We start from the raw sequence: 25,592 nt of genomic DNA on the forward strand, positions 1-25,592 counted from the left end.
CTGTTCTTCACTCAACCCCTCGCCACCCAAACCTTGACAACAGAAGCATCAGACTATGCATGGTGGGCTCACATGCCAGGAAAATGCATTCAGGGACACTGGAGGCCAGCCCAGATTCTCCTGCTTATCAATCAAAAAGAGATGCTTGCTGTACAGAATGCTCGGACAGCCTTCAAGTAACTAATCCTTCCAGGACAACTGCTCGTAAAAACAGACACCACCACAGTCTTGTGGTACATAAGCATGGGGGAACCCACTCTGCAGGCTAGCCATGGCCCTGTGGAACAGAGCCTTGAGCAACCAAGTGCACCTACAAGCTCAATTCCTGCCAGGCAAACAAAGTTCTCTGGCAGACAACTTAAGCAGAAATCTCCTAGGTCCACATGAGTGGAAATTGGAGCCCAACACCTTCAACCTTCTGATCCAGAGGTGGGGGACACCGGAGGTGGACCTATTTGCCTCCCCCGAGAACCACCCGTTGAGCAAATTCTGCACTAGGAACCCTCACAGCAGGGCCTGGAAGGTGGATGCCCTATCCTTTCATTGAAAACCTCTCTATTTATGCCTTTTCCTCTCTGCCACTCCAAAGTACTATTCAAGATAAAACAAGATAGGCCAGGGGCAATCCTTATTGCCCCAGACTGGCCACACCAACACTGGTACCCACTCCTCCACAGTCTGACAACAGTGCCACCCTGGCACCTTCGCCATACTCTACTCTGCTGTCACAGCAGGAGGAAAAGATTTTGCATCCACAGTTGCAATCCCTAAAACTAGTAGCCTGGCTTATCCCCTGAATACTCCTCCAGCAACCCTCGGCAAACAGGTGCTGGATGTCATTCTTGAAGCCAGAAGACCTAGTACTAGGAAGTCCTGTGCTGAAAAGTGGAAAAGATATTCTTGGAATCGGTTTCAAGGGAAGTCACAGCTGTGCTCTACTTACCTCTAAGCCTGGTTTACCTAGCAGAGCTACTCAACAGAGGCCTATCCTTCCCCTCCATTAAGATTCATGCCTCTGCCTTCTCAGCTCATTATAATACTGAGCCACCTCTATTTTCTCACCCTTTCATCAAATGGTTCCTGAGATGGGCTAACAACTTAAGGCACCCTAGGTGAGCACCCATCGCTGCTTGGGACCTTAACTTTGTACTGGAAAAGCTCACGTTACCCCCCCCCCCCCTTTGAGCCTGCAGTGTCAGCAGAGTTAAAATTCCTCTCTTGGAAAACAGCCTTGCTTCTGGCCATCACTTCAGCTACAAGAGTGTCTGAGCTACAAGCACTTATGGCTGTGGAACCCTTCATTATTTTTCATGCTGACAGGGTCTCCATCAGGACTAACCCTTCCTTTATGCCTAAAGTGGTGTCCAGTGTGGCTGTCAACCAATTTGTCCATTTGCCAACCTTCTTCTCCAATCTTCAAATTAAATGGGAAAGGATCCTGCACTCCTTAAACATGCACAGACAGTTCAGATTCTGCCTTGATAGGACTAAGCCCTTCAGGAAATCTGACCAGTTACTGGTCTGTTTTGCTCCAGGGGCGGACGGCAAGGCCATTTCAAAACAAACGTTTCCAAATGGATAGCACACTGTATGCATTTCTGCTCCAAACACCATGGGGAATCAACCCATCAGGGGGTCAGACTGCATTCCACTAGGGCAACTTCTACTTCTACAGCATTCCTCAGAGGAGTCCCTACCAGGAACATTCTGGAAGTGGGTCTATATTAGTTCGTCGACAGCTTAGGTTGTCGAATCTGTAATGATCGGCACCTAAGCGTCGAACTTGCAAAATCACGAACTGTCATTTAAGCAAATTCTTTCCTTGGGAAAGAGGTCACTTAGCCGTTATTGGGGATTTGCCCTTTTGGCAATGTGGAGCAATGTCAGAGTTGGTATATTTAGTTAGGGGGGTGGGGGGCACAGCCCCCCATGTTGGGGGGTGTGGAGTTACGAATCCCCCCCCCCACTTTATTTAGGTTGAAAAGTTAATTTTGTTCGTGGTTGGCCTACTGAATTCTTTCCCGAGGAAAGAATTTGCTTAAATGGCCATTCGCAATTTTGCAAGTTCGCTTGGGTGTCGATCATTCCAGATTCAACAACCTAAGCTGTCGAACTAATATAGATTCCTAGAAGTTGCTACCTGGAGTTCTGTTCACACCTTCAAGTATTACCTGCCAATCTTTTCCAAATCCATGGCAGGTTTTGCAACAGCAGTCCTGCAGGGCATACTAGCCAGCCCCAACTCTTGTTGACTGCCTCCACCCATTCTTCAGCTTTGGGAATCAACCCAAGTGCGATGACTGCAAAAGTGAAACACGAGGAACATATCACAGCTGTGTACGCTTGCCATAAATGTAGATGTTAGTGTATTCACTGTTGCAGTCTTGGTTTCCCACCGTCCAGCCTACTTGTCTCTCTCTCTCTATTACTCACCCCTTACAAGGCTATTGGTATTTACATTTTACTGGTGGTGTTTTTCCCACCATAACTTAGCTCCCTATTTGGGGGGCTCCTGACATTTGGGGCAAGAAAAACTGATGTAATGGCGCTGGCTGCCTGTTTTTATACCCATGACGACCTGATGTCAGTCCTGAAGCGACAGCAACTGATGCAGAAATACAAAGTCTCTGGTACTCGGGCCGACTGAGGGCTACCTGCAGGCAGATAATGCAAGTGTGATGACTGCAACAGTGAACACACTCGAATGTCTGCATTTATGATAAGTGTACACAACTGTACTTTCTACAGAAGATAAAACACTTTCCGTAACTAGTTCACACAGTTCTTTCCCCATAATTTGAATTACTTTTAAGCATTTGATGAAGTGTCAGGTTACTTAATGTAAGTGGTTTTCTTAAATTTTGAACCCCAGAATGAATTACTTGCAAGAAATATTTAAACTCCATTGGCTTAAGGTTAAGGTGAAATGTTTGGAGAGCTGCCTGCCTACAGAATTCCATAGGTTTGGAAATGGACAAACTAGAATCACATGAGGTACAAAAGTTGAGGTGTTAGGCCAGGCTGCACCAAGACCAGGCCAATGTACATAAACAGATTTTCCACAGGCTGTAAAATTTGTCTCTGCATGTTTTTTTGCCAGGAACTTTGATTCCCCCCCTCCCTATTCTAAAGATGTGCTGTAACTGAATCGATGCTCCTTCATATTGTGTGTGAATATGTGTGAGTGCATTCTGAGATGGGTTGCTGCTTTGTACAGGGATCTTTGAACTGCCTTGTGCCCATTGAATGCTGGAATCTGCTCAGTTTCTCATATATCCCATTACTGGAATCATTTGGTTATTGAGGAATAAAGGAATAATAAATTTGATAAAAGTATATAAAATATAGATTTTAACTAAAATGTGGGCAAGATTGAGGAATTCAGATATCAAATTGCCTCTGTTCAAAGGTACTCACGAAAGGTAAGCTAGAATAGGGGAGCGTTTAACTGCTGAATGGTAGAATATGATGAAAGGGACTGGTTTGTAATTGTAAGGAAAGAGAAGAGGGGTTGGATAATAGTTGCTTAGCAGTTTGATCAGACTGAGATAGCAACATTTTTGGACTTATGCTGTCTTCAGACCTTTGAAAATGAATGTAAAAGAAACTTGTAAGAGCTTGACTAATATGGGAGTATTTATTCACCTGAGACGAATAAGGTGTGGAGTGGAAATGAAGGTATTTTAATTCACCAGGAAAATTTTCTCCACTATGTTGGAGTAAACCAGGAAGGGGAGGATGATGTCTGAGGAGCAGAGGGTGAAGCATACTTGGGTAGAAGTAATCATGCTCTTTGGGTTACTGTCAGGAACGAACCTGGTAAATATAATTGTTTTGTTATTATTTGGGTCATATCTGTGTTAATAAAAATAGATTTGTAGAGAAGGTGAATTAACTCTTGGAAGGTCTTTAAGTGTACATTGTGGAGTATAGAAGGGAGGGATGGTCTTAAAAAGAAAGAAGAATGAGGCCTATAAGGTTGAATAATGGCATCAGTAAAATGCTAAAAGAAATAAATTATATAGCTGTTGAGATGAGAAGGTAATCCGTACAGAAAGGAGTAATACAAGTAGAAGAAGGAGAGAGAGAAACAAAATCAAAAACAAAAAAAAAAAATTCAGGCACAGTAGGAGAAGAATATAACTGTTTTGTTTACGGAATCTTTTCAGTGAGGGGGGCAAGAAAGTCGAGGAGAAAGTAAATAAACAGAGCTTCTCAGTAACTTCACTGCTTAGTTTTTGCAAGTGAAAAGACATGAGGGAGAGATCATATCTGAGAGGGAAAATTAAATGTACAACAGTAAAAATGTCAGTGGTAGCTGGTTTGACGAGCTGTGGAGCCCAGGGAATGAGGAAAATTAAGGCACACGAGCCAGAAGGTCTTCAACCTAGGATTTTCTTAAATCTGCCTGGATGGTGTTGATGGGTGATATATCCATTTTATTTAGTAAAAATGAGAATGATGTTCCTGAAGTCTGTGATGGAATTTGGATGCAGACCTTCATAATGACTATCCTTTGTATAAACCTGCTGGTTTCGTGACACTGAAGTTTGTTTCTCCTGGCTGCCATCATTACATCTTGCACAGTGCCTGAGCTCATGACTCTTAAGTCTAGACATTGTACATGGTCGTTCACAAAGGTCAGGTATCCTGTAGAGTTAACACAGTTTCTTCCCATCAGTTGGTTTGAGTTGTTCTCAATCCATTCAGTTCATCTCTCGTGTTTTATTTCCTGGTCTGGAAATCTGAGCATAGAGATCCCTCTACACTGTAGAAAAGCAGTCTCAGTTCAGGCTTTATCTAAAACAAGTAGATGTGCTCTGCTAGTTGGCTTTAATGTACACAGTTTGGCTTCCATTTTTGTTGATGACCTTCATCCCCTTCCCCTCCTAGCTTTGGTCAGGAAGGGAAGTGTCACTGTTGTGCCTATGGAAGTAATGTACAGAGTTAAAGGGGATGAGTCATCTTTATCTTGGGGAATAATTTGCATTGGTGCCTCATTTGTCATATACAGGGTCATATGCACCACCCTTCAGTCTCCTTTACAAGTTGCCTATCTGTGACAAAATCCCCACCTTTACCCTCCTTTGGAGGGTGAGCCAAGCCACATTTGACCTATTGATCTTTCTTCCCTGTCCAGCTGACCCCTCCAACACAATTCGCTACTCAATCTCTGGTAATGAGCTGAGCAGCTGGATGTCCTGCTGCTGTGCCAGTGAATCAACTTTAACCATTTCAGGTTTGCCTAAATTTGGTGCTTGAGTATAGGAAGATGGAACAGGCCCTTTGTTTTAATAGAGTAGGACTGACAGCTGCCAAGTAAACCCTTTCCAAATTCATTGCTATCTTTTGCCTTCATGTGGGTTATTTCAAAATGGTAAATGCAGCATTGACTAGTAGGCCTTGCTGCTTCCAGAACTTTAACAAGCATTATTTTTCCCTTGACTTCAGCAGTAAGGCCCCCTTCAGTCCGTTTGCACTACAGGGCACAATTCTTCTAAACGTTTTGGCTTATGGACTCTCTCATTTCTTTATATTTGCTTTTTTGGTGTTCATCTCAGTTGTAGACCCGCACAGGAAGGTTTCCTGATGTGAGATATAATTGCTGTGGTACACTGTTGGTTCATATGTGACTCTATTCTTCTTGGCTATCCACCAGATACCCTCCCATCATTCTGCTGTGTTCGTGCACTCTAAGAACTGTAATGTCTAGCATTATTGAATTGTCTTAAATCATTGATTTACTACAAAATCAAAAAAATTGTGAGGGATGGGGAAAACTGTTAGAAAGTCATGAATGTTTTTCAAAATCAGGAAAGTCGAGAGGTATATACTCTACGTATCTGTTGATTAAAGCACAAGGGGTGCCTACACTCCTGCAAAAACTGCATTATTGTAGCCAGTCATGGTACCAACTAGTGTTTATCAAGCCAACCAATGAGATGTAGATGCAGGTACAACCAAGTTTTCTTTTCTTTTACCACGTCAAAAGTACTAATTCAGTTACTGCAGAAAATCAGGAACAAAGTTTTTGTATTGAAATAAAGCTCATTTCTTTGTTTTCCACTATTGTACTTGAGCAATATTTTTTAAGCTGATGTACACAATGGCACAGATTGTGGGCCAGATGATAATCTCTTAGGAGCAAACAAATTAAACTGAAGAAAAGGTCCGATTCCCTAGTGTAACCATTTTCTACTGACAAATTAGAGATGAACACACTTTCATCAAGAGCTTAAGAACAGGTTTGATGCTTTTCAGCACTCGACTGATACTGTTAAGCAATGGCTACACTATTTTCAGGTATATCTAATCTTGTCGAAACACCAGATTGTCGAAACCCATATGGTTGACCATTTGGTTTGCTGAACCCATTCTGACCGAGATCGTGATGGTGGGAATTGGATAATTTACCCTTTTCTCCAATGTAGTGAGCTCTTGGAATTGGTATAAATAATTAGTAGGGGGTATGGAGATGCAGGAGAACTTGCCCCCCCCCCCTGCAAAAAAAAAAAGTTTTTGTTGTTTGTGGATGTTGTGTGGCTTTTAGTTTTTCGATCAACTGCATTGTCTACCATATTTGTTTCAATAGTTTGTTTTTTTGGTAAATTGACAGATCCCTGTTATCTCAGGGCAGTCCTTTAATAATGTAGAAAAGTATTGCCAGCACCTCCTGAGCTATTATTGGTGCAAAAAAGGATAGTACTGGCATAAAAGCCAACAAGAAGTTTTGGTAGTTGGGCTGATACTGAAGAATGGACTTTCTTGTCTGTTATTGCAAAGACCTATTTCTAATGATTGACTGGTGAAAGCAAGAATGTAGTCTGAGATACTGTTGCAATCTGTAGATGAAGATGAACTGTGTTCCTGTTAACAGAACCTCATGAAAAAGATCTGCTAAGTTAGTAGCCATGGAGAATGGTGGGAGTGGCCAAGGAAGATGGAAAGACATTGCAGAGCTCACTTACAGATGACTTTGCATGAAAGATGAGTCATTTGGGATTATATATACAACATATAGCCATGAATTGAGTCTAGTGGAAAAGGCTTTGCGGGGGGGGGGGGGCACGGCGATGAGTGTATGTAACCAATGTAATATTTTCAGTGAGCTAGTCCAAGGTACTGCACTCTCATACCTATTACAGATTCTGTGATTTCAGAGGAGTATAAGTGGTGGCTAATTGTTCACAAATGTACAAAATTGTGATCTTGTTTTTATTTCTGTGATCAACACCTTCCCTAGGACTCCAAATGACATACCATGCGCAGGAAACTTTAACGTGTCATTTAACTACTAGCAGGATCCTCACCGTGGAAGGCAGACCTTCTGGCAGAGTCCTCTGCTAATGTGGAAATCCAGGGGGAGGTACAAATGCAAATTAGCCATGTGCTCTCCCTCAGAAGTGCCAGCAGTTCCCAATTTATTCCTTGGGTATTTAAATAACCACTGTTAGATGAATAAGGGAATGCAATTAAAAGATGTTGGTCACCCGTATGTGTGTGTGGCTGGGTATGTGTGTGTGCCATGTAAGGGCATGAGTGAATGTGTGTGTATGAATGTATGCGTGAGTCTGTGTGCGTGATTGTCGGAATATGCCATTGCCAACACAATGCATAGGCAACCAGGGAAAGTCTGACCTCTCTAATATAAACACAATGAGTGATTCAGAGAGATGCTGATAAGCCAATGATTAGGTCTTTCTATTGTGGCTACAGCTGTCTCTAAATGACATTTTATCTGTATTGTGTAAATTTACCTACTTGTGGTAGGCGATTTATGTGGGCTTTTATTATAGTTAAATGTAACTGAAACATTGCAAACATAATCGTGTGTGTGTTTGCATATAATGCATGCATGGCTCGACCAACTTATTTGTATGACAGTGCTGAAATAGACAGAAGGGTTTGTGCTGGCAAATAATACAAATAGTTAATAGTGTTGATTAGTGTTGGCAATAAACAAGTCTTGGTTGGCTTAATATTCAGTCGCACAGTTGATCCTTTAACAGATTGAGTGCTTTCCTTATTTTTTTTGTAAAGAACAATAAAATGCAAAATAAAATAAAAAATATAATAAAATGTAGGATGACGTTGGTGATCAAGAAGAGGAGTGTGAAAGCAAAGTCAAGGATTAAATGGTGGAAGTTAAAAAAGGGTGATTGTGAAGTGGAGTTTAGGGAAGAGTTAAGACAGGCACTGGGAGGCAGTGGAGAGTTACCGAATAGCTGGGTAACTACAGCAGAACTAGTAAGGGAGACTGCTAGAAAGGTGCTTGGTGTGACATCTGGGCAGAGGAAGGAGGACAAGGAGACCTGGTGGTGGAATGAGGAAGTACAGGAGAGTATACAGAGGAAGAGGCTGGCGAAGAATTGGGATTGTCAAAGAGATGAAGAAAGTAGACATGAGTATAAGGAGATGAGGTGCATGGCAAAGAGAGAGGTGGCGAAAGCTAAGGATAAGGCGTATGGAGAGTTGTATGAGAGATTGGACACTAAAGAGGGAGAAACGGACCTGTACCGATTGGCTAGACAGAGGGACAGAGCTGGGAAAGATGTGCATCAAGTAAGGGTGATAAAGGATAGTGAGGGAAAGGTACTCACAAGAGAGGAGATTGTGCTGAGTAGATGGAAAGAATATTTTGAGAGGCTGATGAATGAAGAGAATGAGAGAGAGAGAAAGAGAGAGAAGGTTGGATGATGTGGGGATAGTGAATCAGGAAGTGAAACAGATTAGCAAGGAGGAAGTAAGGACAGCTATGAACAGGATGAAGAATGGAAAGGCTGTTGGCCCAGATGACATACCAATGGAAGCATGGAGGTGCTTAGGAGAAATGGTAGTGGAATTTTTAACTAGATTGTTTAATGAAATTTTGGAAAGTCAGAGAATGCCTGAGGAGCGGAGAAAGTGTTTTGGTACCTATCTTTAAGAATAAGGGTGATGTGCAGAGCTGCAGTAACTACAGAGGGATAAAATTGATCAGTCACAGCTTGAAGTTATAGGAAAGAGTAGTAGAAGCTAGATTAAGAAGGGAGGTGATTAGTGATCAGCTGTATGGTTTCTTGTCAGGAAAGAGCACTACAGATGCAGTGTTTGCTCTGAGAGTGTTATTGGAGAAATACAGAGAAGGCCAGAAGGAGTTGCATTGTGTCTTTGTAGACTTGGAGAAAGCATATGACAGGGTGTCTAGAGAAGAGTTGTGGTGTATTGTATGAGGAAGTCGGGAGTGGCAGAGAAGTATGTAAGTGTGGTACAGGATATGTACGAGGGTAGTGTGACAGTGGTGAGGACTGCAGTGGGAGTGACAGATCCGTTTAAGGTGGAGGTGGTATTACATCACGGATCAGCTCTGAGTACTTTCTTATTTGCAGTGGTGATGGACAGGTTGACAGATGAGATCAGACAGGAGGCCCCCTGGACTATGATGTTTGCAGATGACATTGTGATCTGAAATGAGAGTAGGAATCAGGTTGAGGCAACTCTAGAGAGGTGGAGATATGCTCTAGAGAGCAGAGGAATGAAGGTCAGCAGGGCTAAGACAGAATATATGTGTGTAAATGAGAGGGAGGGTAGAGGAATGGTGAGTATGCAGGGAGTAGAGTTAGTAAAGGTGGACGAGTTTAAGTACTTGGAATCAACAGTTCAGAGTAATGGTGAATGTGGAAGAGAGGTGAAGAAGAGAGTACAGGCAGGGTGGAATGGGTGGAGAAGAGTGTCAGGAGTGATTTGTGACAGACGGGTACCAGTAAGAGTGAAAGGGAAGGTCTACAAGAGGGTAGTGAGACCAGCTATGTTATGGGTTGGAGACAGTGGCATTGACAAAAAGGCAGGAGTCAGAGCTGGATGTGGCAGAGTTAAAGATGTTAAGATTTGCACTCTGTGTGACTAGGATGGATAGGATTAGGAATCAGTATATTAGAGGATCGGCTCATGTTGGACAGTTTGGAGACAAAGCAAGAGAGACGAGATTGCTTTGGTTTGGACATGTGCTGAGGAGGGATGATGGGTATATTGGGAAAAAGATGCTAAGGATGGAGCTGCCAGGTAAGAGGAAAAGAGGAAGGCCTAAGATAAGGTTTATGGACGTGGTGAGAGAGGACATGCAGGCAGTTGGTGTGACAGAGCAAGATGCAGAGGACAGGAAGAAATGGGAAAGAGATGATCCGCTGTGGCGACCCCTAATGGGAAAAGCCGAAAGATGATGATGAACAATAAAATGTATATTGACATAATATTCCTTGTATCCATTATTACTGGAGAAGAGTTGATGTTGCTATATGCTGTGACAAAAAAGTAAAAGAAACGGACAAAATGAAAAAAGTCAATTATTCCTTCTGTTTTTGATGGAACTCTAAAGCCCCCACCCCCACCAGCACAAAGTTCCTTAGCGGTAAGGAGTGCCAAAGCTTGTCTACACTGCCTATCACAGGAGATGGGACCAGGAAAGGAATGGAAAGGCAATACTCAGCAAGGGAAAAGAGATTTAAATTGACAGACAAGTTTTATTATTCCTACAGAAATTATTAGCTGAGCCTTCCAGCCAGTAGCAACCCATTACAAAAGAATTAAGTGCCTTTATAACAGATCAGTATAATGAGCTTGTTCCCTAAATGCTGGTAACCGAACCCTTTTCCTCCATAAACCAGTGGGGTTAAGTAGTCTGCACATTATACAGAACCACATCCCGCCAGGCTTCATCTGAGGTGAGCATTATAATAACATTGTCGAAAAGCCAGGTTGGCAATATGTGCGACATACAGACTTCTGTTTAACACCTTAATTTGTACTGTTTGCATTGCGTAGGATGAGGAATTTTAAGTAGTTGATGCTAAAAATAAATAGTGTACTGGATACAAAGTCAGTGTGGCAGTAATATGCAAGATTGGCATTACAGGAACATAAATGTCCAGCAGTGTTGAAGTCCAGTACCACAGGCTGAATGCATATCCATGCCTGGAAGGACAATTATTTCGCTGTTAACACCCACCCTGGAGGATGTACTGCTTAGACTGCTTCGTTTTTAAATTCTTATCTTTGTAACATTTGTTTGTTTTGATTTAAAGTACTTCCTCTACCTTGTGCTGCAAATTCTATTTCAAATGTATGCATTTATTTAGAAAACTAGAATTAGTACCAAAATGTAAATGATTTAAACTTAATTCTATATGGTAGTCCAGCATATATATTTGATTCATTTATTTTGCTGTCTTCCCAAAAAATAAGGTTTAGCAGTGACAGGAGAAAGAATACAAAACTGGTACAACAAACCTGAAATGTATGTTTCAAAATAATCCCCAGCTTATGTAGTCGGCAAGTATTTCGATTCTGTCACTGAAATAAGTGGCATACACTTTTTAAGTTATCTGTTCTGTCACTGTTCACCCTCCTCACACGTACATATAAGTATACACTCTGAGGTGTATTGCATGACTATAGATTTGTAATGGTTAATAGAAGTGAACATCATGGGTTAGGAAAAAGTATGATTTTTGAGTAAGAGGTGTACAGTACTCTATTAAAAAAAAAAAAAGGGCCCATAATGTTAAATTCCAGGGGGAAAGCATGCACTGTCTTTAGAATGTCAAACAATTGTGGTATAAATCCTTATGTACACAGCAGCTTTTAGTTAAGGGATTTGCTGTTTCCCTTGGTCACTAAAGTGGAGTAAGCCAGTATGCACTGTATTTAGTGGTGTCAAGGAACTCTTGAATAAATGTTCATGTATATGCATTCAGTTAAGAGATCTGCTGCCCTTAATTAATCCATTGTTAAAATGAAATGAGCACTAAGTGATGCCAGGGAACCGTCTAATACGTGTTTTTGTGGATTTGAGTAGCAGCCTGTAGACAAAATATTTGCTGCTGCAAACTCCTCTAAGCAGTAAATGTAGGGATGGCTGTTATGTAGGTGTCTAGAAACTGTACTTGAAAGGAGTGCCAACAGTGAACATAGATTAAGTGATATAGTGAAAAGGAGAGTTTGCTGATCTTTGATACTCCTGTGAGCATATGGTGTTTTTTTTTTTTTTCTCCTTTAGTAAGGATTATTGGGAGACTTCAGTGTGGAAGCAAGAAATCAGACGTGGTTGTAAATAGCACAGTGTTTTATTTATTTATTTATTTATTTATTTATTTATTTATATTTGTTTTTCAGTGAAGAGCACTAATCTCCATGGACTTTTTCCAGACTCTGCCCAGCAGCAGGGTCTGGTTAAGTGACTTGCTCAGAGTCGCACACTTAGGAAATGGAAGCTAAGGGAATCAAACCTTGCACCACTGCCCACAGGGAACAGCTTGTTAATAGGACTTTAATCCTCTAAGTCGACTGCCCCCCCCCCCATTGTTTCTGTGAGGCTGTTTTGTCATTTCACATTTTTTTTGTTCATGTGCTGTAGTTAAATTTACCTTAACATGGGCCATGATCATGCCCCTAGCCATTGGGTTAGACCTAACCCTTAACTTCTAACACCACATCCAACTGATCAAGACCAAAGTGAACAAATTGCCATGTTGGGCATGGAAAATATTGCATTTCCTCAGCCCATTTGCCAAAGTAGCTGTTGAGGAAAGGAGTTGTCCTTCCTCAACTGCAAAACTAACTGGAAAACTGAATCCCACTGGCCTCAACTTTCTCTAACAAAAACTTACCCACCCTAGAAACTACAGCTAACAACGTCTGCCGAATTGTGCCCCCAAAAAAGAACACCACTGTAGTATCCTCTCTAAAGCTAAATGCCCCCCCCCCCCTCTTAAAGAACTACCCTTCTGTTAGGCTCCCTTCGTTTTAAGTTCAGCCTGCAACAAAGCTTTCCTTACTTTACACTAAGGATTCTAGAGAGTCTTCTACCAGTTTATAAGTCTTTTTTTCAGCTCTACTCCACAGTTACAAAATTCCTTCATCTCACTTAACCTGAAGTATGCGATATGGGAATCCATTCAAGAAAACATGAAGTCTATGTCTTCACTCAGCTACTGTGGAAGCATTTGCAGTGAGTCAGGTTAATATGGTCAAGTTTCAATTCTTTTGTAAAGTTGCTATCACCTATCTCTATACTTTACCAGCTCAGAGCCTCCCATAATCTCCTCCCCTTCTACTGTAACTACTCTTTAATTTATCTTAACTTTTCTTCCTTGCAGTATCTTCCTACACCACTTTTTTTGTACTTCATTTCTATGCTTTACTAGAAATCGTGTCAACATGAAAGGAATGAACAAGGTCAACACCCAAGAGTTCTTCCTAGATTGATGCTATATTTTTTCACCCACTTGTTTGAAAATTGTCTTTAATTGTTAATACCTGCTATATTGATTCATTTGTATTTTGTCTGCATACTGCAGGATGAAGTCTGTAAATGTCCTGTTGAGGCCAATGTTGTACTCTGGTCAACAAATGAATGAGTACGTTGTACAGAGCTTTATAAGATTAACTTTTAAGCCTGCACCGTTTTTAAGAGGCTGTCTTTCTGTAGTAGTGCATCTTTTGAGTGACTAGTGGGATTTATTGTTTTCATAAGTCTGTTTTTTTATAAAATCAAATAGTCTGTTAAAGTATTGTGAAAGCACCTATTTTATACAATGTCTTGAATGCAAGACTCCATCATTTTTTCTAGGGAATATTTAATGATTTGAAAAAGAGTTGGTACTGGGTACACTTTGCTGTTAGCTACACTCCTCTATTCAAGCAGCATGGCATTTCTTTAAACGTTACAGAAAAGGGCTTCTTAAGTATTTAGTGACTTATCATTCTTGCTCTTGGTTCCTAATTTTGCTTGTGACTCGTATTGTGGTCCTGTATGCTGTTATGTAAAAATTTTATGCGCTTCTCAATCACTGTGGTTCCAAGACAGACTTCAGATGACTTTTCCAATCAAGGAGGTTTCTGTCTGTGTTGATTCAGCCAAATAAACAGTACTATTAAACTGATTTTCCTGCTCATAAGAGAAACGGAGACCCTAAAGATTGTTACTTTTTTGAATGTTTGCTTAGAACGTAGCTCATATGTTTCTAGTTTCATCCATTCATTCCTTTTTTAAAGGAGAACCATAGATTGTAAAAGTTTTCATGTTCATAGTGCTGAAGAAAGTAAAATTGTAGATACACTATTGTCAGATATCTGTTTTGTGGACTATATTCATAGACCAAAACTGCCCACTGAAAATACATGATTTATGAGGCTTTCATGATAGAAACAAGTAATACATAACATTGTTTCATGTTTCTTCCTACAGAACCAGAGTCTGCATTAAAAAAATTTATAGATAATTCGTCTGCTATGAGTCCAGAAGAAAAGGCAGAATACTTAGAAAATGATGAGGTAGGTGTCTGTTTTTTCTTCTACATTTCTGCGGATCACAACTGTATAATTAAGGTTATGATTTACTTAAAAAAACATATTTCACTGATGTATGGAGCTCCATTGACCTAAGAGAGCTATGACAGTACTTTGGTTGTTAAACTGTTTTGTGCCCAAGTGTTCATAGACCTAGTGTGACCATTTTCAAGCAAAGTATTTCTGCCATTACAAAACATGCGGGATTCATCCTATAGCGTCCCTGATCTGATTATCAGTCCTCTGTGTTTGAAAGCTGTGAGGGACTGTACTGCTGGAAGATTAGCCAAGGATGCCTGTTGATGTCCCCTGCAGTACTGCTACTTAACTGCATCTGCAGGATTGGATAACATTTAAGGAAGTCTTGGTCTAAATTACTTTCTGTTTTTGTAATTAGATGTTACTTGCTATTCAGCTGTAAATCCTACTGGATGATATAAACCATCTGTTTGTGAGATCCAGGAACTTTACCTGCACTCATCACTGATGGCATGTAAAAATATCACTTAAGTTGAAAGGATATAATGTGGCTAGCATACAGCTCTGGATGATGCTAGAACCTCATGTTGTGTTTTTAAGGAGCAAGCATGCAGAAAAGCCCAGTTATCCTCACTTTTATTCTTTGATCTTCGTATTTATGTTTGCAGCCTATCTTGCCCAGACTGTTCCACTGCTGAATAGTCAAACAGTTCCTTTAGAGTGATGCAACATCCTCTTTTAAAGAACTGTAGTCACTTTTGTGGGATCTGAACTTCACGGTAGCGAAGCTTGCTCATCTGTGTTTCAGTATGCTGGCTCAGCAGTATTGAAGTGTGAGTGCCTGATATATACAGGGAACATTGTATGGTTTCTCACAAGGGTCAAGTGTTCATCAGGAGTACCACATGTATGTTCTTCATATTGATCACTAATGCAGTAGCTTTAACTATGTGGGTTATATCCTGCAAGGATATAACAGCTGACCAGATTCCAAAGCTTCAGAATTCCTTCTACATGCCAAAACATTAGTCAGCTCAAGGTGAGCAATCTAAAAATACAGGTTTTGGTGTCGAGCCCTTCAGAGCTTTCCTGAACCAAGGAGTACATTTCTCTGAAGTTCTGAGGATTGACAGTCTGTCTGTTTGTTCTGATCCTTTGCTAGGCAGATAAGTTCCCTTTGGGGGGACTTCCTTTTTAAAAGAAGCCGTTTACTGAACACAAAAGTGTTATCAAAGTTATTTTAAAGCTAGCAGTTTGTGTTTTAATGGACTGTCACAAGGCTCTATTATACTTTAAATGGGCACAGACTTGTTTTCTTGTCAATTTAAAAGTTGCTTAAATTAAAAAAAATCCTGTGGAGATGTTTATTTTACTTTTTGTGGCTGACAAAGTGTTTGTAAGGTGTATTTTCCTGTGCTTTTCCTGTGAAAAGAGTGACTTTTAAAGGCTTAAAAAATGCTACCTTCTTTTGCTACTTGTTTTGTGTGTGTGTGTGTGTGTGTGTGTGTGTGTGTGTGTGTGTGTGTGTGTGTGGCACCATTTTCAGCTTGACCATGAAATAAACTGTTGGTCCCATGGTTGGCCCTTCTTCGTGCCGCAAAAAGAAAAAAGTTAATCAAAGTCTTTGTCACCACAGCAAGCTGGCAGTTTGCCTCAGCTGCAGGTGGGTGACCGCTATGGCCATTAGTTGCACCCAAGACCACTCATCTTTTACCACGGATCCCTGTGTAGAACACCTACAGAAACTATGGGTGGGGGGTGGGGGGGGCTAGCCAGTCTCTGCAGTTGTTGGAGTCCTCTCAGTGGACAGGGGAGAGACGCTCTTGTTGGTCCTGTTTTGTCACAGTGTTGTGCCTATTCCTGGGGAAGCTGTCTCGGCCAATAATGTCATTATTGGCCCCATTTCTGTTCTTCCTCCAATTTCCTTGGACAGGAATATTTTACTGGGTCTGACGCCAGGTTTAATTCGGGTTACTGATCTCCATTTAAAATAGTTCCTGGTAAAAGAAAGAGGGATACCTCTTTTTCTGAAGAGATTCAAGATTCTGAATCTGGTCAGGAGGATGACTGTACAGCTACAGGGTTTTCTCCTCAGATTTCTGATTCACACTAGGAGGAGACCTCATTTTCTGATTCTCCCTATGGGATTTCTCTCTTTCACGGAGACTATTTCCAGAGTGTCCCGTTGTTTTCCATGGGTGAACACTGAGGTTTCTCAGTCCCTCAGAAAATACCATGAGCTGTTTCAGAAAAAATTTTCAGAGACTTCACCTATTTCTCCAGTTCTGTCAGCTTTGTAGGATGTCTGTTAATGCCTGCAGTATCCCTGATAATCAGCCAACTGTCACTCAAAAGGCAAATAGAATGTATAAAGTTCCTCAATCTTTTAAGTTTTCATACTGTCTTCCCAAATATGACCAAGAAACTATAGCTTTAGTTAATCCTACTGCTGCTAAATATTAGTTAATTCCAATCATTGTCTTTCTGAAAAGGATGGGTAAGAAAAGTGTGTGCTTCTCCAACTTTGATTTTCAAAAGTTTGAATCGTCAGGCTCATATGTTAAGGTTTGTTCTGACTAATTGTGAAATTGTGAGGAATGCTTTGAATGCACTTTCTTCTTGTCAGTAAAAACCTGCTTTAAATTTAGTTTCTTGTATTGTTTGTCACTACTTATTGTTTACGTTATGTGTATGATTCAGCTGATGCTTCTTCAAGGGCTTTGGCCACTGGTACTGTGTTGTTTGCCTGACTACTTTCTGAGAACCACCCAGATGATAAAATAAGATTTTAAATTATCCTTTGGTTAGAAATTTAGTTTTTGACCCCTCTTCTGCAGATGTGATCAAAAAGTATGATGAAAGGGTTTCATTGATGCCGGGAATCTAAGAATTGTCATCCCTCTTTTTCCAAATTTTTAAGGGATTCTCTAAACCCTTCATACAGTATTGGCAAAAAACAAAAAAGTCTCAAAATGCAGGTAAACATTTAGGAAATGGCAAGGGGTTCCAAAAAGAATTCATGAACTGCCCCAGTCCAACAAGTCAGAATAACTATTTAAGAGACCATGTCCCTCCCTCCCTCCTCACCCTGGCAGTCCCTTTTTCTCTCCTTCCCTCCCCACCCTGGCAGTCCCTTTTTCTCTCCTTCCCTCCCCACCCTGGCAGTCCCTTTTCCCTAATGGGAAGTTTGAATATCCAATTTCTCTATGGCAACAGTTTCAGGCATATGGGTTCTGAAGATCATTCGTCAGGGTTACAGATTTTATCATTCCTTGAGAAAGCATACAATGAAAGACAGGTGGAAAAAGAGTCTGGTTCAGTGGATGAGGGATTACCCTTTCCAGGGGGTAATCCCTCATCCACTGAACCAGACTCTTTCCACCTGTCTTTCATCGTATGCTTTCTCAAGGAATGATCAAACCAGATGTTCTAAGTGTTTCACTGTTGCAGTTATTACATTTGGGTTATCTTCTTGCAGTAGCCCTCAGTCGGCCTGATTAACAAAGTCTTGGGTCCTGAGTCAGTTGCTGTCCCTTCTTCCATGACGTCAGGTCATCAGGGGTATAAAACATGCAGCCAACGTCATTGCATCAGTCTTTCTTGCAGTGCAGTGCTTGAAGCAGAAGCAGTTCGCAAGTGCCGGTCGGCCGACTCCTGAAATTTTCGTTTTCGAGTTTCAGAACCGAAGTCTTCAACTAAAGACAAGTACCCCGTTGGGGAAACGGTTTCTTGCTCCTTACCGATGTCAGTAAAAGTTAATTGCTTTACTTGTGGAAAGTAAATACCTCATAAAGATTTTCATTTGTACTGTGTTCCTTGCTTTAGGCCCTGACCACGACGTACCTTGCTGTCGGTTTTGTGCTTTATTTAATCAGAGCACTGTCAGTCGTCTGTATATTTGTGCCTCTAAATGTTTTGGTTCTCTGTTTAATTACCCAGAAATGTCGTCGGTTAGCCATCCGACTACCGGGATTTCGAAAAAACGCAAAGATAAAGACAGGCTGCCGAGGTTCAAAACTGCCAACGACGCTTCTCTTAAGCCAGTTGCCGGTACTCAGTGAGGTGCTTTCGCAGTCCCTCATACCCGCTACTTCCGATTTGTAGGCCTCTACTGAGACCCATTCGGAGTCCGGTATGCTGTGAGATGCTTCAACTATGGAACCCACGGATGTCTCTACCTTGGATTGGTCCGGAGCCGCTGTGCAGGCACTGGCTTCTGAGGGTGTATTCAGGCCTACGGACTTGCATATTAAACAGACACCTCCTTCTTCATTTAGGCCTAAATCTCGAACCATGCCTAAAAAACCGATGCCCATGCCACATGCTCAGGCCTCTATGCCTAAAAAACAAATGATAAGAATGGCTGAAGATCTTGTAACTCTAATCAAGGGAAGCCAACCTCCCCCTTCTAAGAGACCTAGGACTGAAGTTATGAATCTTCTGACCAGGATTCTGATTTTTCTGATTCTTTTGATGATCTGGATTTGCCCTTATCTACTTATGAGGATTCTGATGCAGAGGACTCTATTCCCTCTGCTTCTCCTCCAGAGGATTTTTCTTTTGGTGAAACCTTACATACTCTAAGGGAGCATTTCCACTGGGAAAGCCAGGATTTTTCTGATTCAAAAAAGAGGCTTGTGGATTTCTTACTCCTACCTCAGCATAGGCCTTTAGCTATTCCTCCTGTACTAGACTTTGTTGATGCTTTTTCGGAATCTAGTTTAGCCCCTGATTCTTTGCCTCCTGCTCCCAGAAAACCTGACAGATATTACAGGGTTCCTGATTCACACAAGTTCCTTTTTAAAAATCTTATTGTGAATCCAGAGACTATTTCACAGGGACCCAAGAGCATTAAGGCTTCTACTGCTAAAAATCCTAACCCTTCTGATAGAGACTCCAGGGAGCTGGATAGATGGGGTAAGAAGGTTTACACTTCTGCAACCTTGGCCATTAGGGCTTTAAACTGCCAGTTTCATATGTTAACGTATTAGCAACATGTTATTGGATTGCTTAAACAGAAAATTATGTTGATTCTTGATTGTGCGGAAAATAAAGAATTACAGGATTTAATGCATTCTGCTGAACAGGTTGGAAAACATACTTTGCAATGTGGATTTGATTCATTAGAGGCCTCTTGCAGGGCTGCTGTTACTGGGTCTGTGCTCAGAAGGCATGCTTGGCTTAAGGAGCAATCTTTGCCTGATCATGTTAAAGCTAAATTGTTGGATGTTCCCTTAAATCAGGACAGTCTGTTTGGCAACAAGGCTGAGGAAGTTCTTAAAAAGATGGAAGATAAAGCTAAATCTATGCAAACTGTTAAAGATTTCTTACAAGTTCAGCCTCCTAGATTTAGTAAGCACTGGCCCTCGAAGAATTGGTCCTTTCCAGCCCCTTCAGGTCTTCTCAAGCCAAACCCCGATACAGCAGAAACCCCAGGTTTCAGCCCCAGGGGAGACACAAGACTAAGCAGTGGGGGTTTCTGCACCCAATTCAGGGAGTAGTAAGACTCCCCCCTATGGAAAACTGTCCCAAAGACTTGCTTTTAAAACTTCTAAGCACTTCCCAACTGAATGCTCCTTTAGGCGGAAAGATTGGTCTGTAGGTCAAAAACTGGAAACTCATTACCCAGGACAAATGGGTTTTAAATATAGTGTCCCGAGGATACAGATTTCACTTCCACACCTTGCCAACACCAAGCGGGTGGCCAGATCTATCCCCCAAATCAGTGGGCAGAGGCCCAAAATCAAGTACTCTCTCTCTCTTAAGCATGGGAGCTATTCAGTTGGTACCAGAAGAGGAAAAGGGGCAAGATTTCTATTCTAGACTTTTTCTGGTACCCAGAAAAGGCAATACATGGCATCCTATTCTGGACCTTTCTACTCTAAATACCTTTCTGGTGATTCCAAAATTCTAGATACTGACTCTTCACCAGCTGCTTCCTATGCTAGGCAAAGATGCATGGTTGGCAACACTAGACTTTTAAAAGAAGCATACCTGCACATCCCTATCAGGGAGTCTTGCAGAAGATACCTACGCTTCAAAGCAGGCTACATGCACTATCAGATGTTTTTCGTGTTTCACTGTTGCAGTCATTACATTTGGGATATCTGCTTGCAGGTAGCCCTCAGTTGGCCTGATTAGTCAAGTCTTGGGTCTTGCGTCGGTTGCTGTCTCTTCTTCCGTGACATCAGGTCGTCAGAGGTATAAAACATGCAGCCGATGTCATTACATCAGTCTTTCTTGCCGTGTGGTGCCCGAAGCAGAAGCAGTTCGCAAGTGCCGGTCGGCCGACTCCTGAAATTTTCATTTTCGAGTTTCAGAACCGAAGTCTTCAACTAAATGCTAAATACCCCGTTGGGGAAACTTTTTCTTGCTCTAAACCGATGTCAGTAAAAGTAAATAATTGCGTTTCTTGTTGGAAAGCAAATACCTCATAAAGATTTTCATTCGTACTGTATTCTTTGCCTAGACCCTGACCACGATGTACCTCGCTGTCGGTTTTGTGCCTTATTTAAACCACAAACTATCCGTTGTCTGTATATTTGCGCTTCTAAATTTTTTGGTGCTCAGTTCAATTATCCTGATATGTCTTCGGTAAGCCATCCGACTACAGACATTCCAAAGAAACGCCAAGATAAAGATAAAGACAGAGACAGGCCGCCCAGTTCGCCGGTACTCAGTGAGGTGCTTTCGCAGCCCCTGATACCTGCTACATCAAATTCGCAGGCCTCTACTGAGACCCATTCGGAGTCCAGAATGCCGCAAGATGCTTCAACTGTGGAACCTGCGGATGTCTCTACCTTCCTGTGCAGGCACCGGCTTCTGATGGTGTATTCAGGCCTACCGACTTGCATATTAAACCGGCGCCATCTTCTAAAACTTGAACCATGCCTGGAAGCTTCACGCCCAGACCGCATGGTCAGGCATCTATGCCTAAAGAACAAATGATAAGAATGACTGAAGATCTTATTACTTTAATCAGGGGAAGCCAGCCTTCCCCCTGTAAGAGACCTAGGACTGGGTTTGCTTATGATACTTCTGACTAGGATTCCGAAATTTGTTTCCTCTGATGACCAGGATTTACCCTTATCTACCTATGAGGATTCTGATGCTGAGGACTCTGTTCCGTCTCCTTCCCCCACAGAGGATTTCTCTTTTGGTGAAACCCTGCATACTCTCAGGGAGCTTTTTCGTTGGGGAAAGTCAGGATTTCTCTGATTCTAAAAAGAGGCTTAGGGATTTTTTTACTCCTTCCCCAGCACAGGCCTTTAGCTATACCTCCTGTACTGGACATTGTTGATGATGCCTTTTTGGAATCTAGCATGGCCTCCTGCTTCCAGAAACCTGATTGATATTACAGGGTTCCTGACTCTCACAAGTTCCTTTTCAAAAAACCTACTGTGGATCCTGAAACCATTTCACAGGGACCCAAGGGCATTAAAGCTACTACTGCCAAAAATCCTACCCCCTCTGATAGAGACTCCAAGGCGCTGGATAGATGGGGTAAAAAGGTATACACTTCTGCGACTTTGGCCATTAGGGCCTTGAATTGCTAGTTTCATATGTTAAAAGTATCAGCTGCATATTATTGGATTGCTTAAACAGAAAATGATGTTGATTCCTGATTGTGCTGAAAATAGGGATTTACAGGATTTTATGCATTCTACTGAACAGGTTGGTAAACATACATTGCAATGTTTTGATTCACTAGAGGCATCTTGCAGGGCTGCGGTAACTGGGTCTGTACTTAGAAGGCATGATTGGCTTAAGGAGCAGTACTTGCCAAATCCTGTTAAAGCAAAATTACTGGATGCTCCCTTATATCAGGGCCAACAAGGCAGAAGAAGTTCTTAAAAAGATGGAGGAAAAAGCTAAATCTATGCAAATTGTTAAAGACTTTTTACAAGTACAATCTTCAAGATTTAGTAGGCATTGGCCTTCTAAGAATTGGTCCTTTCCTGCCTCCTCCAGACCTCAGTCGAAACCCAGATCCAGCAGAGCATCCATGCTTCAGTCCCAGAGGACGCACAGGACTAAGCAGTGGGGGGGGCCTCCACTTCCAAAGTTGGGAGTAATAAAACTCCCCCCTATGGTAAACTGTCTCAATGACTTCTTTTTAAAACTTCCAAGCACTTCTCAACTGACTGCCCCTTTGGGGGTAAAGACTGCACTTCATGCAAAGAACTGGCGACTCATTACCCAGGACAAATGGGTTTTAAATATAGTGCCCCACGGATACAGATTTCACTTCTACACATCACCAACTCCAAGCGGTTGGCCGGATCTACCCCCAAAGCAGTGGGCAGAGGCCCAAAAGCAAGTACTATAGGGGCTATTCAGGTGGTACCAGAAGAGAAAAAGGGACAAGGTTCTTACTCAAGATTTTTCCTGGTACCCAGAAAGGACAATTCATGGCATCCTATCCTGGACCTGTCTTCTCTAAACACCTTTTTGGTGATTCCAAAATTCAAGATGCTGACTCTTCACCAGTTGCTTCCTATGCTAAGCAAAGATGCCTGGTTGGCAACACTAAATTTAAAGGAAGCATACCTGCACATCCCAGGGAATCTTGCAGAAGATACCTACGCTTCAAAGCAGGCTACACACTATCAGTTCTCTGCACTGCCCTTTGGCTTATCTACTGCGCCCAGGGTATTCACAAAGTGCCTAGCTCCAATCATTGCATTTTGCAGGCAAAGAAATATTCAAATATACCAATACCTGGACGATTGTTTAATTCAGGCAGAAAACCAGGACATACTTGTGAATCATCTGTCTTTTGTACAGAGGGTGCTAACTTGTCTGGGGTGCACCATAAACGAAAAGAAATCACACCTGGTACCCTGTCAACAAATTATATTCCTGGGAGCAAGCTTGAACACAACTTCCCAGATGGCTTTCCTCACGCCAGAGAAACAAATTCACTTGACAACCTACTTCAAACAAGTGATCACAAAAACCCTGCTATCTGCAAGGCAAATACTACAAGCCTTGGGGTTCATGGCCTCCTGCATTTTTCTAATTCCATATGCAAGACTGCATATGAGGAAACTACAGTGGTATCTAAAAAGCCTATGGTGTCAACATTCTCAGGATCTAGAAGCAATGATTCCTATCATTCCTTGTCTACGCCTAGAGTTCCTTTGGTGGGCAGAGGCCTGCCACCAAAACAAGGGACTACCATTCACTCTTTCCCCTGTCGCCCAAACCCTAACAGATGCATCAGACTATGCATGGGGGGGCGCACCTGGCAGGGAAGTGCATTCAGGGCATATGGAAACTAATTCAAATGCACCTTCACATCAATCATAAAGAAATGCTAGCTGTGCAGAATGCTCTGACAACCTTCAAGGACCACATTCTTCCAGGACAACTAATTGTAAAAATGGACAACACCATGGTCATGTGGTACATAAAACAAGCAGGGGGGTACACACTCTTACCCCCTCTGTAGACTAGCCATGGCATTGTGGAACACAGCCTTGAGCTACCAGGTGAATCTACAAGCTCAATTCCTGCCAGGAAAACTAAATACACTGGCATATGGACTAAGCAGGAACCTCATGGACCCACACGAGTGGAAACTGGAGCCAAGGATTTTCAGCATGCTGACAAGCAAATGGGGGAGGCCAGATATAGACCTATTTTTCTCCCCCCAGAGCCATCAATTGGACAACTTTTGCACAAGGATTCCCCACTAACTAGCTTGGAAAGTGATGCTCTGTCCTTCAGCTGGAAAAAACTATCAGTTTATGCCTCTCCTCCAATGCCTCTGCTCTCCAAGGTACTACTAAAGATCAAACAGGACAAGCCAAGGACGATTTTAATTGCACCAGACTGGCCACGCCAACACTGGTACCCCCTCCTGTGCAGTGTGTCACACTTGGCCCCATGGCACCTGCCTCAAACTCTTTCCCTGTTGTCTCAGCAGGAGAACCAGATTCTGCACCCTCAGCCCCAAACCCTGAACCTAGCAGCCTGGCTAATTGCCTAATCTCTCCTTTACCACTCCTCAGTAAATCAGTGATGGATATCATTTTAGAGGCTAGGAGGCCTAGTACTAGAAAATCCTATGCTGCAAAATGGAAAAGATTTTGTACCTGGAACCAGTCTCGAGGGATGAGCGCAGCAGTGCCCAATTTACCTCAGATTCTACAATATTTGACTGAAATGCATCATAAGGGCTTGTCCTTTTCCTCCATCAAAATTTGTGCCTCAGCCATTTCAGTTCATTATAGCACAGAGCCTCCCCTCTTCTCTCACCCACTGCTCAAGCAGTTCCTCAGAGGGGACAAAAATTTAAGGCCATCGAGGAGAGCTCCAACTCCAGACTGAGACCTTAATTTTGTCTTGGAGAAACTCACTATTACTCCTTTCAAGCCAGCTGTCACAGCAGATTTAAAATTCCTTTCCTGGAAAACAGCTTTCCTTTTAGCAATCACTTCTGCAAGAAGGGTATCTGAGTTACAGGCCCTTATGGCAGTGGAGCATTTCATCATCTTTCATGCGGACAGGGTGTCCCTCAGAACCAATCCCTCCTTCATTCCCAAGGTGGTATCCAGTGTGGCTCTTAATCAGTCCATTCATTTGCCTACCTTCTTTCTTAACCCATAAAACAAAGGGGGAACGGATTCTGCACTACTTAGATGTGCACAGACAACTTAGATTCTACTTGGACAGGACTAAACCTCAAAAAAAATCTGAACAACTGCTGGTGGCATTTGCTGCAAGGACAGAGGGGAAAGCTATTTCAAAGCAAACCATTTCAAAATGGATAGGCCACTGCATTCATTTCTGCTATAAGCACCATGGAAAACCTATCCCATAGGGCATCAGACCCCATTCAACCAGGGCTGCATCTACCTCTACAGCCTTTTTCAGGGGCGTCCCTACAAGGGACATCCTAGAAGCTGCTACCTGGAGGTCTGTACATACTTTCACCAAGAATTATAATTTGCCAGTTTTCTCTAAATCCAGAGCTGGTTTTGCCACTGCAGTCTTGCAGGGCCTTATAGCTGGTCCTAATTCTATTTAAATTCCTCTTCCCAACCTTAACTTTGGGAATCTACCCAAATGTAATGACTGCAATAGTGAAACACGAAGAACGTAGTACAATTGGGTACACTTACCATAAATGTAGATGTTCGAGTGTATTCACTGTTTCAGTCTTGGCTACCCTCCCTCCAGCCCCCTTTCTTCTTTTGGCTATACCTCTACTCTCACTTACTATGCTCAAAAAGCTTTTTGACATATTTGCTTTTTTGTTGGAGGTATATCCTTGTATTATA

General features: G+C 42.1%; 1 protein-coding gene across 1 annotated transcript in view; it reads left to right on the top strand.

The window, feature by feature from the left end:
* The window catches only part of LOC122814212 (ubiquitin carboxyl-terminal hydrolase isozyme L4-like), a 609,903-nt gene that overhangs the window by 270,079 nt on the left and 314,232 nt on the right, over positions 1-25,592 (top strand). The window contains exon 7 of the mRNA XM_044086813.1: positions 14,225-14,310. Within this exon, the coding sequence (XP_043942748.1) occupies positions 14,225-14,310 (86 nt within the window). The remainder of the gene's footprint in view (positions 1-14,224; positions 14,311-25,592) is intronic.

Source organism: Protopterus annectens, chromosome 10.part0, assembly GCF_019279795.1.
Source record: "Protopterus annectens isolate FY-2018-M chromosome 10.part0, PAN1.0, whole genome shotgun sequence".
In the NCBI taxonomy this organism is placed as follows: Eukaryota; Metazoa; Chordata; order Ceratodontiformes; family Protopteridae; genus Protopterus; species Protopterus annectens.